Raw genomic sequence first — 14,274 nt, forward strand, 5'->3', positions numbered from 1 at the left:
CTCTTGTAGACCAGGCCTATCTTTTTTTTTTAAGTTTATTTTTACTATGTATGTTGATTGCCATGGGTGTTGGGTCCTCTGTAACTGGAGTTACAGACAGTCCTGAGCTTTCATGTGGGTGCTGGGAATTGAACCCGGGTCCTCTGGAAGAGCAGTCAGTGCTCTTAACCACTGAGTCATCTTTCCAGCCCCATGTGCCTGTCTTAACATTCCAAAAGAATGGGCATATCAGCTTTGGTTCATTGACTTATTCATCAACAGATGGACATCTGTGTGTGTCCATCCCTGGCTGATTCCATGTCTTGATTTCTGTCTCTTGAAACCACAGTATTCTACTGAGGAGTGTTGCAATACAAATTACAGATTTGATATGTATACAAAAAAGAGTATAAAGCACCCAATTCATTATTTATAGTCATACACTTAGGAATTCTTTTTTTTATAAATGTGGTTAAATAAAATTTTGCCCTTTAAAAAAAAAGAGAGAGCCTTTCTGCTGGGAGCCGGAGGCTCGCTGTCGAAATGGACAAGTTCATGAAACCTGGGAAAGTGGTGCTCGTCCTGGCTGGACGCTACTCCGGACGCAAAGCCGTCATCGTGAAGAACAATGATGATGGCACCTCAGACCACCCTTACAGCCATGCCCTGGTGGCTGGAATTGACCACTATCCTCGAAAAGTGACGGCTGCTATGGGCAAGAAGAAAGTTGCCAAGAGATCCAAGATCAAGTCCTTTGTGAAGGTTTATAACTACAACCACCTGATGCCCACAAGGTACTCTGTGGACATCCCCCTGGACAAAACTGTTGTCAACAAGGATGTCTTTAGGGACCAAGCCCTGAAACGCAAGGCAAGGCGGGAAGCCAAGGTCAAATTTGAGGAACGATACAAGACAGGGAAGAACAAATGGTTTTTCCAGAAGCTTCGCTTTTAGATATATTTTTGTTTACATCATTAAAAGTTTAAAAAACAAAAAAATAAAAAATAAAAAAAATAAAAAAAGAGAGAACGCCTAAAAGAAAACTGAGGAAGTGGGGACCCTTCCTCCTAGAGCCCTACTTAGCTTACCCCACCCAAAAGTGGCCCTGAAGTGAGGTGAGGGGCAGGGTCTGGGAGGAACAGTCATTCTGAGAGTCACTCAGCACCTAGGGGAGCCACAGAGAGGACAAGTTCGGGCAAGAGTGGGTAGATGACTTCCCCCTGGGAGGGGACCCATGGCTGGAATTATCAGACAAAGGGAATAATTGGAGCGGCCGATGACAGTGCCTTCAGCTGGCACCTGGCCTGGGCCGTGCTGCGTGGCTGACTCCTTGGGCTGAAGCACTCAGAAGCTCCTGGGCTCCCCTCCCAAGGGCAGCTACACGAGAGGCTTTGTTGCCTCCTGACCCAGGGGCTAGTCGCTGAGCTGCTCTGAGAGGCCAGGGCTCTGCCTTCACCAACCTGCTGTTCACTGTCCCTGGGTCAGGGGAGGAAACCAGACAGCCTACTCCCAGCTCCAACATCTCAGGGCTTGGAAAATAGTCCTGAGTCAGGAAGTCCTGGGGTCGAGTCCAGGTTTTCTTTTTCCTAGTTGTTTAACATCTTTGCTTGCTTCCTACCTCCCAAGGGATGACAAAAAAATCTTCACGGGCGCCCAGGGTCCTTTGCCCAGATGGTGTGGCTAGCAGTTCAGAATCAATGTCCCAGAGACAGCAAGGATTTTGAACTGAGATAGCCCATCTCCTCAGACACCATGTAAACCGGTCCCCAGGATGGGCAGGGGTTTCATAAGTCATCTAGAAATGCTGGTGGGGGGGCATAGAAGCAGAACTCCGCGACTGTCGTATCTGGTGGACTAGGGAGAACCATGTCTAAAGGCTGAAGCAACAAGTCCTGTAAACAGCCAAAATGGTGACAGTGTAAAACCCAGGCATCCCGTCCCAGAGCTTTCTCGAGTTTTATGTGGGTAGACAAGCCGCCCAACCCAGTCTGGGGCTCTGCTACCCCTGCACTTCACCCTCTGCCTGGCAAGGCGGTGCCTCTGCCAAGCCTTGGCTTCCTGGGCACAGACTCTGAGTTTCACCCAGGGACAATTCTTGGCTGGAGAGGTTTCGGGTTTACTGAGAATCGACTCTGTATGGCCACTGAAGATGTCATGTGTGGCTCCCAGGATGGAGCCTGAAAACTTCTTGGGTGTCTGCTGAGGACGGAAAGTCTGAGGCATGAGAGATACACAGGAATGAAAGAACCTCCGCCTGCTACCTTCTCCCGGGAGAGCGCACAGCTTCTCCTCAGGAGATTCCATTGCTAAGAAGAATTGCTTTAAAATGAGCAATGATGGCAAAACCCACTGGCAATGATGGTGTGGGGTCAGGGCTGCAGGGAAAGGAACTGGGTCTCCCTTTCTGCAGAACACTTTGATTTCATGTGCAGAAAGTATCCATCCTTAGGGAAGGGGAGGAAGACCAGGGAAGGAGAAGATGGAGACAAAAACAAGGCAGGTGAATACGGCCAAAGCCCTGCGCACAATAACCAAATACTGGAAGTGATGACGCCCATGTGAACGGGGAAACTGAGAGATGGGTCCAGTGGAGAAACCATAGGTTGCAGATGCTGGCCAGAGCACAGCAGCACCGGGGTCATCTGGCCACCAGAACTTGCTGCAGTAATAGCTGGCCTCTACTGTCACATCCTAAGTTATTCCAAGCCCCATAACAGAGCAATAGTCTCTCTGCTCACTCCTGCAGGGAAACCTCTGTGTAGACAGAACACTTTGGCAGAATTAAGAGACAGGAGAGTGAATTCTTGCTAGGGAAGTCTAGGTAGTAAGATTTTTATTTTTAAATTCGTACTAAGAGAAATGAATAGATCTTTGAGGTGAAGAGCAATAAACTTTGGTAGATGAATCCAACCATGCAATCACTACCAGAAGCGAGATCTAGACTCTTCCGATAACTGCCCAAAGCCTCGCCTCTTTGTGCCCCTTTGAGTTAATTGCTATACCCCAAAAGGAACCACAGTTCTGATCTTTGCCTAATGGATTGATTTTTTGTTATCTTTTTACTCTATTTCTTGACAGGGTCCCACTGTGTAGGCTGGCCGTTCTGGAACTCACAATGTGGACCGGAGTGGCCTCAAATTCACAGGGATCACCTGTTTCTGTCTCCCGAGTGGAGTTAAAGGCATGCACACCACGCCCAGCCCAAATCTTCAGCTTTATAAATTTACATGTCTTCCTGGCACAGGGGACATACTAATCATCTCTGTATCGCCCCAGTTTTAGTAGATGTGCTGTCAAAGCGAGCACTCTGTTTTGAAGAGTCTTGCTGCTTGGGCTGGCCTTGAACTTGCAACCCTCTTGCCTCTGCTTCCTGACTGCTAAGATTATGGGTGTTTGCTACCATGCCTAATCAGTTTTGCCTCTCCTTAGCCTTTATATACACGGACTCATTCTGAACGTCCTCTTTTAGTGTCAGGCTCCATCCTTTCACATGGGGTGGGGGGCGGCTGAACCTGCAAACCATGGGTGGTTTAAGCAGCATTGGAAGCAGAGGGGAAATCGAGGCAAAGGGGGGTAGATTCAGAAAAGGCAGGAAGAGAGGGAGAACAGAGAGTGTCCCTGTGACCAGAGAGAGGAGCACAGGACTACCTTGGCCGTTCCTCGGAATGTGTTTGTGGCTTCCCTGTGACTATCGGAGAGAATTCTGAAGTAGTTCAAGTACAGGAGAAAATGGAGGGGCCGCAGAGTGAGGATGGGGTGGGGGTGGGGCTTCAGCTTCATAGGCAGAGCTTCAGCATTGGTCCAGGCATGGGCTTCACCGTGGACACGGTGAGGAGCCTTCCCAGAGCTGACCGCAGGTCTGGAGAAGAAACATAGGTGGCCACAGAAGATGGCGTGGCGTGGAGTCCGGGAAGGGCTTGGAAGGCAGCCTTCTCGTTGTCCGGTTGGCTAATTCGCTCACCACTCATCCACAGTGTTTGTTGTCCACAACTGCTGCTCATCCACTCGCTATTGCTGGGACTTGGGCTAACTCTCCACTACATTTCAGCTCTGGCTAAGGCACGTGCGGGCTTTGAGGGTGGGGTCCAGGGGAGGGGCTGTTGGCAAATCTCGCCTGCTGGTTGTTTTGAATTCTATCCCTATTCCAAAATTCTGGAAAATTCTTATTTTCGAGAAAATTATTATTCTTATGGCGTTCTTACCATATCTTAAGAAAAATCTCCTTCTCTGCCATGTTCTCCTAAGGATTTGACTGGTCGGACGTGAGGCTGGTGAGTCAACTCTCAGAAGCAGGAAAGACTTCAGTTGATAAACACAAGGTCAGCTCCATGCGTTGGGTCCATCGGCTATCACAGAAACGCATGGGGGATAGAAAATCAAAGTCCTGGGTTAAAAAAAATTTCAAAAGCAAAACCAAGCCTGGGATTCACACTGCTGGGCTTTCCAGAGGATTGACCGCCTTGTCCCTTCCCAGGAAAGTCATGGCCTCAGAACCCTGCCTGCCCGCAACATCCTGGGCACCTTCTTGCTCATCGGGATGCCTTGTGAGGTTATCTGGCAGGATCTCAGAGAACCCAGAAATCGGTCAAGTCTAGGAGAAGGAAGTCAAACTTCACAGGAGGTCTGAGCTGGAGAAAGGAATCTAGAGTGGCAGGGACAGACCATTCTTCAGGCAGTCACAGAGACAGAAAGGGTGGCATGAAGGGTTCTGCGGCAAAGGGCGAGGAAGGCCAGTTGGTCACTGGCCACCGGATGGGACAGCAACTGCCAGGCAAGCACACCCCACTCTCCGTGCCTGCAGCTGGCACTTTACCCCGGAAAGAAGCACGAAGTTGGAGTACTCCAAGGTGGCCACTTAGGTCTTCTGGGAAATGACCTGGCTCCACAGAAGGTGGGAAGGCCCCTCAGTCTGGGTCCTGGCTGGCTGCAGTCAAGGGTCTGCAGAGCCTGGGGGCTTCATCCAAATCCCGGCTCTACCCTCACCTGAAGCCAGTCTCTTTGCTGCCCTGGACCTCAGCTGCCCCACCTGTGGGAGGAATAAGGACATGGTGGAAGCTGTTTGCTACAGTGTTGGGCACAGGGAAGGGGGAATTTCTAAAGCTTTCAGGGTTCTTTAGTGAGAGCAACTCCCCTAAAGCCCATTGTCTCTGTGAGGGGAGCCTGGAGCTTTAAAACAGTTAAATGACTTTTCTTTTCTTCTTCTTCTTTTTATTAACAGAAAGGAGTAAAAACTGGTAGAACAAGTTAAAATGGCCTGTATTCCATTTTCTGTAAATCCCACCCATGTCATCCCCTCGGGGTTCAAGCAGGGCATCAGAATAACCCCCGTGGGGACCTCCCTGTCTTTGGGGCTAACTTTCCCCCCACCCCCATCATTTGTCCCATTTGGGTGTGACTGGCTGGGGCTTGAGGAGGGTGTCAGAGGTCATCAGGACTCCCAAAAGACACATCTCTTTCCCAGGTGAGGCCTCTTTTATGGTGACACGCTGCATCCGCCAGGCTCGGGGGGCCACCCTCCTTGTCATAAACTAAGGCTGGCACTGGCTGGTCCCTTTGTGCCTTTTGTGTCACACCCTTTGCGTCCCAGCTTCTACCTCCCCTGGGGCCTCCTTGTGGCTCCAGGAAGCAACAGGGGGTCTTAGAAAGAGTTCTCCGGGCAGACAAGTTTCTTCCTTTAAAGCCACTGGATGCGGTGGCCTTTGAGGGTGATATTGAACTCACAGCCACAGTTGAAATGCTGAGCCAGGTTTCAAGCCTCAGTGTGTCTGAGTTAAGAGCTTGTCAGCATTACTCCTGATGGGAGGCATAAGAAGATTTTCACTTAGAGCCTTCATTTTCAATACCTCCAACCCACCTTGCAAGCTTCAGGCACCCCCCTCCAAGAATGGAGAGCAGAAGAGGGTGAAACTGGTCCCATCCAATTCGGACTGTGCCTGCGTTGTCACTAGGGCCATAGTAAAGGTCAAATGAGAGCCTGTGACCCTAGAATAGATCACCAGTCATTCAGAGGCTGCTGAAATATGGCCAAACCACCAAAGCCACCGACCGACTAGAGAGTCAGGTCACTGTCACCTCCCCATCAGGACTCTTATTTTCCCAGAGGCATCTCCAGAGCTCGTTAGCGGTGACCCTGGAAAATGCAAATGATGGAGCCCACGGTGCACAGGGAGGGGACCAAGGCTGAAGACTCAACTCCACACCATTTGATGGCTTGCTGCTGAGGCTCCATCTTGACTTCTCAGGAATCTGGGCAACAGAACAACAGTCACGCTCACACCTTCGGAGGCAGGGGAACGTGGTGACTAAACCTCAGCCTCATCATCAGGCACCTCTGCCAGGGGTGAGGGCCTTAGGTGGCAGATGCAAAAGAGAAAAACACTCCCTGCGCTGCGGGGTGGCAAGGCATACCCACCCTGGTGATAAGAACAATTGCCAACACTCACCAGGATGGAGCTAAGGGCTTTACTTGAGTTGCCTCACCTGCCAAAGCCTGACAGGGTAGGAGTCATGCCCTACTCCACAGACTGAAACTGAGCGTCAGGGTGGCCGAAGGGCTTGCCCAAGGTCACATAGTGTGTATGTGGTAGCTCCAGGATTTGAACTCAGAATCCAAGTTCTCAAGTATGTGTGTTGGAGCCAGTGGCCCAGAGTAGAGACTCTGGACCCCCTAGGGTGAGGACCGGGAACTCTTATGGGCTCATGACACACACAGGATGCTGTAAATTTAATAACAAAAATGATTTTTGCAGAAGTTCGTGGGAGAAAAGCAAGGTTTCCTGAGGGGCTTTATGGGATTTCCCATGGGCTTCCAGGTGGGCAGGAATACACCTGACTCATTTCCCTCCCCAGTATGCTGCCCTGGGAGCCCCGGTTGGGACGAGACCTCAGCCACCCCTTCTGTGGTTCTCACAGAAAGCCCCCAGCTTGACTCCAGTAGAGAGGGGTGGGCGTGTCCCAGCGCTGTTTGCCTTAGTAATGGCAGGATTAACAGGTTTTTCAGAGTTCACTTTTATGTGGAAGTGGGCAGTGTCTTGTTCTAATCGTCATTTCTAGATCAGCGATGGACCCAAGGCAAGCGTTCCTGGGGTGAGTGGGCCTCGGGGCTCCCTTGGGACCTACGCGGCTGGCTGAGATGACCTTTCTAATAAGCCTGCTCCTTCCAGGGCCTGGGCCTCTCCCTCTGGCTGCCTCCAGTTCGAGCCGTTCCTGGCCACAAGGCAAGGACCCCTAAGCAATACTTTAGCACCCTGCTGTTCCCTGCTCAGCTCAGCACAAATGTTTTTGACTGGCTCCTGTTTAATAACTGCAAAATTCCCGTTTTCTGCTTACAAAAGGAGTCGTGTTGACTCCTGAGCAAAACTAAGAAAGTGTAAATTGCACCTGCTCCTTTTACGTGTGGTCCCTGTGCCTTCCTCGCTTCTTCTGAATCGGCTCTACCAATAGGGGCAGAATCAAGAAAGTAGTGTGAGAGAAAGGCTAAAGCCAGGGGCTCAGATCACAAGGGCTCTGCTAGGGTCACCTCACAGCTCGGAGGGTTGATTGAGGGACTCACAGGCGCTGAGTGCGCGCAAGTCTAGTGACAAGCATTCAAGGCCCCAAGGGCGCGTCCACGGCCCCTCCTAGATTACAGCCTGGTGTCTGGCTGTATTCATTCATTGTCTTCTTTTCCTCCTCTAAGCCGCAGTGAAGGGCACATGTATGAACTGATCACTCAGGTCAAAAGTGGAGCTTGGGTAGACTTCTGCACCCAGGGATGATTCGCCTAGACCCTGTCTGTGAGTTGAATTGCTGGACTGAAGGACAGGCTGACGAGGTCCCCGTGGGCCTAGGCTTACCCTTGTTGATCCTGGTACTGTGTTTCCTTCATCCTTGTCAAGAATGATCAGGAAATATGATGGCTTTTTTGTGAGGTGCTGAAAGACTGTCTCAATTTTAAGGCAAGACTTCAGGGTGACTTTGGACCCTGTGCGCTCCAGGAACCACCAGGCAGGAATGTAGGTGGTGTCAGGTAGAACTCATAAGGATTTGAAGTACTTTGTGTAAAAGGAGCTGAAGGTGGCCCACACCTACCCATGTCCTGACCCTCCAGGAACACAGTTTCCAGGCCAAACAAAGCCTTCAAAAGGGGGTCCCGTGGACAGTGGTGGTGCACGCCTTTAATCCTAGCACTTGGGAGGCAGAGGCAGGTGGATCTCTGAGAACAGCCTGCTCTACATAGTGAGTTCAGGGACAGCCAGAGCTACACAGAAAAACTCTGTCTCAAAAAAAAGATGAGGTGGGGGGGCATGATCTCTATGCCTCCATTTAGGTTCCGTGATGATAGAGAAAATCACGGCAAACCATAGAGCTCACGACAGACCTCCAAGATCCCTTGTGTCCACTCTGGTATCTAGAGTGATGCTCCATCTGAGAGCCCAGGTTCTTTGCCTCACCGCGACCCCTGGGAAAGAGCTGAAAGCATAGAATTGGCTGATGTAAGGGAGGCTGGGTATGGATGCTATGAACACGGCTGTGCACTGACGCTGAAAACCAGAAATTGGTTGGCTGGACCCCTTGCTAACTACACAGTTGACCGGAGCTCAACTACACAGCATTCCTTTATTAGACACCAATTGTTCTGCCACTGACCTTCCCTCAGGGGCTCATCTAACCGTCCTCGGAGAAGACGGGTGACAGATGACGGGGAAACTTACGGATGTAAAATCACAGGCCCAGGATGAAGACCTTGAGATACACTAAAGAGGGGAACACGGGCTTTAACTTCAGGGGTCTTCCCTTGTGGGTGAGGGAGGGAAGGAGCAGACAGTTTGTCCATGGTGTTAAAACCTTTTGTAAATTATACCCATATTTCTATTTGCACCACAGTTGTCTGTTGACCGTCTATTGTGTCAAGGTTTGGGGCACACGCTGGATGAGGCTTTTCTTCGTACCAGTCATGCCCTCTGGGCACTCACAGTTCCCACAATGCCTTTACACAAAATGTCAACTGATTCGCCAACTTCCATTCTGTTCCTCCTCCTCCTCCCTTTACCTGTCGCAGCCCAGACCAACTCAGAGGACTGTTTCCAAGGAGGACCTCAGCGTGGTTCTGTCCTGGGACCACACAAAGAACCTTAGATATGACGTCACCTCTCTCGGCCTCTGTAAGAACATCCTGCTTGTAGTGTCTAATTTAAAGGACAGGTGTCACGGGCTGCACACACCAAGTGCGAGACCCCTGCCTGGCCCAGCAGAGTCCACTGAAGTGCTGCTTAGTCCTCACATCCATCATTAGGGGAAACTGAGCTCTGCATTTGGTGAAGGTTTTTGTCCAAGGTCTCTGGCACAATGCTCCAGAACTCACAGCCTTCAGTAAGACAGAAACTGTCTTACAGGAACCAGGCCCCTCTGGACAGGGAACCCTGCACCCGACTCTTATAGGGACAGGTTCTAAGCAAGTACCACAGAGTTACATCTTAATAAATGACGATAACCGTCATTGCTAAGTTAAGGTCAGGTCTAATATTGGTGTTCACTGCTTAGAGCTGGCATGTCAGCTGACTCCGAGTCGCCTCTGTGTGGGCCTACGTGTGCATGTTTGTGTGGGCCCAGCTATGTTCTCAAGTGCTGTTTCTCAGGCTTGGTCCATCTTGGATTCTTTGAGGCAGGGTCTCTCATAGGCCTGGGACCAAGTAGGTTAGGCTGGGAAGCCAGTGAGCCCCAAAGATCTTCCAGGAATCTGTCTGTCTCTAACTCCCTAACTCTGGAATTATAAGTATTTATTATAAGCCACACCTGGGTTTTTTTTTTTTTAAATGTGGGTTCTGGGGATAAACTCGGGCTGTGTTTGCATGGCAAGCGCTTTATTGACTGAACCACCTCCTGAGCCCTCAGTCTTGTCTCTTTATCTCTACCTCTGCCCTAGGAAGGACAGGAATACAATGGCTAAATAGTCTGCGGGCACTTTCTGTGGTGGTGAGGGGTGCCAGGGATCAACCCCAGGCCCTACAGAATCTGTGCCGCCCAGCTACACTCTTAGCCTCGTTTAATGACGGCGGAGCTGCAGAACTGTATAGAATCTCTAAGTATTAAAGTGGCACAGACTGCCTGGCAGGAGCGGGACAAGGGATGAATACAATCTTGTTGTTGGTTCCCACAGAGCCATCGCTACTGGGCGCTCGACATTTCAATATTTTCTTACAGGCTCTGGATAGAAGGTCTGGGGTCAGAGACAAAAGCGCTGTCAGCGAGGCCGTCACAGGGAATGTTACAGCGCGGTTGCAGCCTTCCCAGCTCTACAGAGCAACGCTGAGGGCTGGGGCTAACTTAGCACTGTGGTCCTCGGTGGGGCATCCCCCTCTTCCACATAAGTGGATCAAGAGCAGTCATTATTATGGAAAGGATGTGGCGGGATGAGGATGGCGCCACCCTCCAAGGACACATGTCGCCATGCCTGCAGGACAAAGTGACTGTTCTGGGTGATAACATCGTGATTCCCTCATCTGGTCTCTTGGGGGTGGGGACTCTGACTCAGCCTTAAGCCTTAGCAAGCGGCCAGAGGATGGGCAGAACTTGAACCCAGAGCAGTCACCAACTTAATGCAGTTCTGAAAGCATGGAACCAGAAAGGCCCAGGTTCCAATCTCAGCTTTCATTTAGTAGCTTCTTCCTTCCAGTCAGTCATCAAGCCTTAGCCTAAGTTCTTTTTTTTTTTGTTTTGTTTTGTTTTTCGAGACAGGGTTTCTCTGTGGCTTTGGAGCCTGTCCTGGAACTAGCTCTTGTAGACCAGGCTGGTCTCGAACTCACAGAGATCCGCCTGCCTCTGCCTCCCGAGTGCTGGGATTAAAGGCATGCGCCACCACCGCCCGGCTTTAGCCTAAGTTCTTTACTTATAAAATGGGGCTACCATTTTCTTCTGGAAGATGTAGTTTCTTTTTTTTTTTTTTTTTTTTTTGGTTTTTCGAGACAGGGTTTCTCTGCAGCTTTTTTAGAGCCTGTCCTGGAACTAGCTCTTGTAGACCAGGCTGGTCTCGAACTCACAGAGATCCGCCTGCCTCTGCCTCCCGAGTGCTGGGATTAAAGGCATGCGCCACCACCGCCCGGCTTTAGCCTAAGTTCTTTACTTATAAAATGGGGCTACCATTTTCTTCTGGAGATTTAGATGTAGTTTCTTTATTTTTTTTTTTTTTTTTTTTTTGGTTTTTCGAGACAGGGTTTCTCTGCAGCTTTTTTAGAGCCTGTCCTGGAACTAGCTCTTGTAGACCAGGCTGGCCTCGAACTCACAGAGATCCGCCTGCCTCTGCCTCCCGAGTGCTGGGATTAAAGGCGTGCGCCACCACCGCCCGGCTTTAGATGTAGTTTCAATGGTGAAGTCTGATGAGGAAATGGGCTTCTCTAACCACCAAGTACTAGGCGCCAGGTACTGAGCAAAGCACTTCACTGCAACATTTGATTCAACCACATCGCCTTGTGTAATGGGGCATGGTTTTGTACCCAAATATATGCGAGGAAACTGAGGTTAGATCTTGTCAGTTGCCCAACCTCATGGTGCTGGTAAGTTCCTGGGCTGGGACTTGAACTCAGTTCTGTGTCTTCTAGCAATGGTATCCCCTAACAGAGGTAACTCTGACAGGGAATAACAGCTATCACTAGTTAGTGTTATTTAGTGGATATAATTATTACATTACATCTGATTGGCTGGTCTCTGCTTATAATTTCTTAGACAGAGCAAACAAGAACTGAGCTGTCCATGCAAGGACAGCCATGCCAGCCCCTGGCCCTGGGCTATGCCATATTCCCAGGAGTAGGAAGGGCAGGCAGTTAGGCTTGAGCAGCATCGCTTCAAAACTTTGGCCTCTTTGAGCTGTGGCGGTGAAGGTCTGCGTTGGCCTTACCACATGGCTGTGAGGACTCCTGTGACATTGCACACCATCTCCTGGTATCTGTGGTACCTATCCCGGACCACTAGTCCTTCCATCTCACCCACGGTACCTTCTGGGGGCATCCCAAGTAAGAAGGCACGGAGACCCTCTGCTGATCTCTGATGGTGGCTGAAACTATAAAGCCAGGACCCAAAGAGGGAGAGGACCCATTTATAAAGGCCAGCGAGCACAGACATGCCACCCGAGATCCCAGCACAACCCCCTCCCAAGCTCAGCCAGCATGAGTCACACCACAACCATTGCAACACAGCTGACAGAAACTCTCCGCCATCCACGAGGTGAGTAAGACTGCTACGCAGAGAAGTGTGCCATCCTTTGGACTGCAGCGGGCCTGCAGCTCCTGTCACCGCTGTGAGTGACTGCCCGCAGATCCAGTCCACCTCTAACTCTGCTGCTGCCTTCAACTACAGTGAGCTATTTGCATCCCTGTTCCCTCAAATCATGGGAGGATAATGAAGTGCCTGACTCCCTTTTGGCAATGACGTGATGCACATGAAGGCTTGGCATGATACTTGGTCTGTGCAGCGTGCAGAGCACCCACTGGGAGCCAGACACTGAAGCCAGGTCTGGAACGCGACCAAAACACTGCTCCTAGGGTGCTCACATCCCAGAGGAAAGGAGGGTAGACTTGATGAGGAGACGTCTGAAGGGCTTTGCAGAATAAAGCGGTGGACATCCAGGGACCAGCTGTCTACCTTCACAAGCCTGACTGGGGAGGGCTACTCCACAGAACTGGCTGCATTAGCAGTCTCTATGGTTTTTTGCTATTACCAGGGCCCCTGGGTTGGCCTCTAAACAGACTCCAGCGAGAAAGCTCTCTGGTTACTCTTCAAACCCAGCACCCTATCCTAAGATCTCCCTTGAATTCCAGCTTTACCCTGAGAAGCTCCATCCAACTGTCAGGAACCTTGCTTGCCTTCCTTGAGAGGGAAGGAGTATGCCCAAGGTGAGGTTCTCAGAGAAGTGCTTTGCCAAGAAGGGGGTGAGGGTAGGGGTGAGAAAGGGTGCAAGCATGATTCCAGGATGTGTACCTTAGATTTCCTTCCCCCCCCCAACCCTGATGGAAGTTCTTTGCCTCTGCTGGTACTTGTGGCTAATCTGGGTTTACCACCCCAGGTAGTTCGCACCTTTTCCCCCACCATCACGTCACTTAGAAGGTATCTGATTTCTCCTGAGTGCCCAGCGCAGAGCCAAGCACTTCCAACGACCAGCCAGCTAAGACTTCTGAGGCAGCCACCTTCAACTTTTCCATCCTCTCTGGGCTGGCCAGAGGCATGTGGTCTGCCCACATCCCGTTGAGATTGGCATCGCTCAAGATGAAAGGCTGCCCTGCCTTATGTCCCCACCCCTATCACACACACACACACACTCATGTGTGTGAAGAGGGGGGTAGCAAACTCTTCCTGAGCAGAAACCAGGGTTTTTCTTTTTTAACTCTGTTGCCCCAGAATCCCGAGTGAGGAGACCTTGCACACACAGGTGCTCAGTAAATGTCCCCTGCGGACTGAGGCCACCCACTTCAACTCAAGGAGTTGCTAGTCTCATAGATCACTGAAAGGGACTCTGGACACTAGCGCCAACTCTCACTCTTAGGCCAGTACACTAACCTCCAGCCTCCACTTCCTCCCTCTCGTGTAAAGGGCATGGCTGGGGGGAGGGGAGAAAGAGTTGACAGCAATATCACCCTAGCCGGTTACGGTGAGAACCAGAAGAAATCACTTGCTAATAAAACTAGAACTCAATGTTACCTTAAGGGGAAAGTTCTGGAGAAAAGAGAAGGGTACAGAGAGCCTTTCTCAGGCAGAGACAGTGAACATAAAGAGATGTGATGTCTGTAGGGAGACGTTTCTGAGATCCAGAATACTAACTGGAGGCGGGTAGAGACTTCCTTTGAGCCAAGTACCTGTCTGTCTCTGTATTTTTCCTCTAGTTCTGATGTTCCTTCCCGGCATTTGTCTCCTCCCTCGTCTCCACCCCCTCACCCCCTCAGCGAGGAAGGAATTGGCCACCTCCACCCGGTCAGCCCCCCAGAGCTCCGCCCCTGCCGGTGGGCCAAGCGTTAACAGCTGCACCTGCTGCGATGTACCTGCAGTCGGCACCTGTGCTAGCAGCCAATCAGCGCCGACGCCGCGGGGAGCCGCTGTCAGCAAAATCTCAACATCCAAAGCGCAACATAAATCAAACACTTTCCTGGGCAGGGAGGGAATGTCCGTGTCAGACGAGAGTTAGAGACGAGCAGCGGGCAGCAGCGCCTGGGTGCCAAGAGAAAGATCGCTGGAACCCGACCTCGGAGAAGAAAGATGTCTAATGAACTCGAGTGAGTACAGCAGAGGATGCCTGGCCTCCCAGCCTCGCCAACACGGCCGAGGCTGCCT

At 50.9% G+C, this 14,274-nt stretch overlaps 1 protein-coding gene and 1 non-coding gene across 2 annotated transcripts; one reads left to right on the top strand and one right to left on the bottom strand.

The window, feature by feature from the left end:
* The first annotated feature begins 522 nt into the window (after positions 1–522).
* Positions 523–938, top strand: LOC119817695 (60S ribosomal protein L27-like). Its single transcript, XM_038335062.2, has one exon. It carries the CDS (start codon positions 523–525, stop codon positions 931–933), a length of 411 nt encoding a protein of 136 aa, XP_038190990.1. The 3' UTR covers positions 934–938.
* A 2,244-nt stretch (positions 939–3,182) lies between these two features.
* LOC119818081 lies at positions 3,183–3,285 on the bottom strand. The gene has a single exon (XR_005286000.1). It is a non-coding gene; the product is annotated as a U6 spliceosomal RNA (small nuclear RNA).
* Between the last annotated feature and the right edge of the window lie 10,989 nt (positions 3,286–14,274).

Source organism: Arvicola amphibius, chromosome 6 (assembly GCF_903992535.2).
Source record: "Arvicola amphibius chromosome 6, mArvAmp1.2, whole genome shotgun sequence".
In the NCBI taxonomy this organism is placed as follows: domain Eukaryota; kingdom Metazoa; phylum Chordata; class Mammalia; order Rodentia; family Cricetidae; genus Arvicola; species Arvicola amphibius.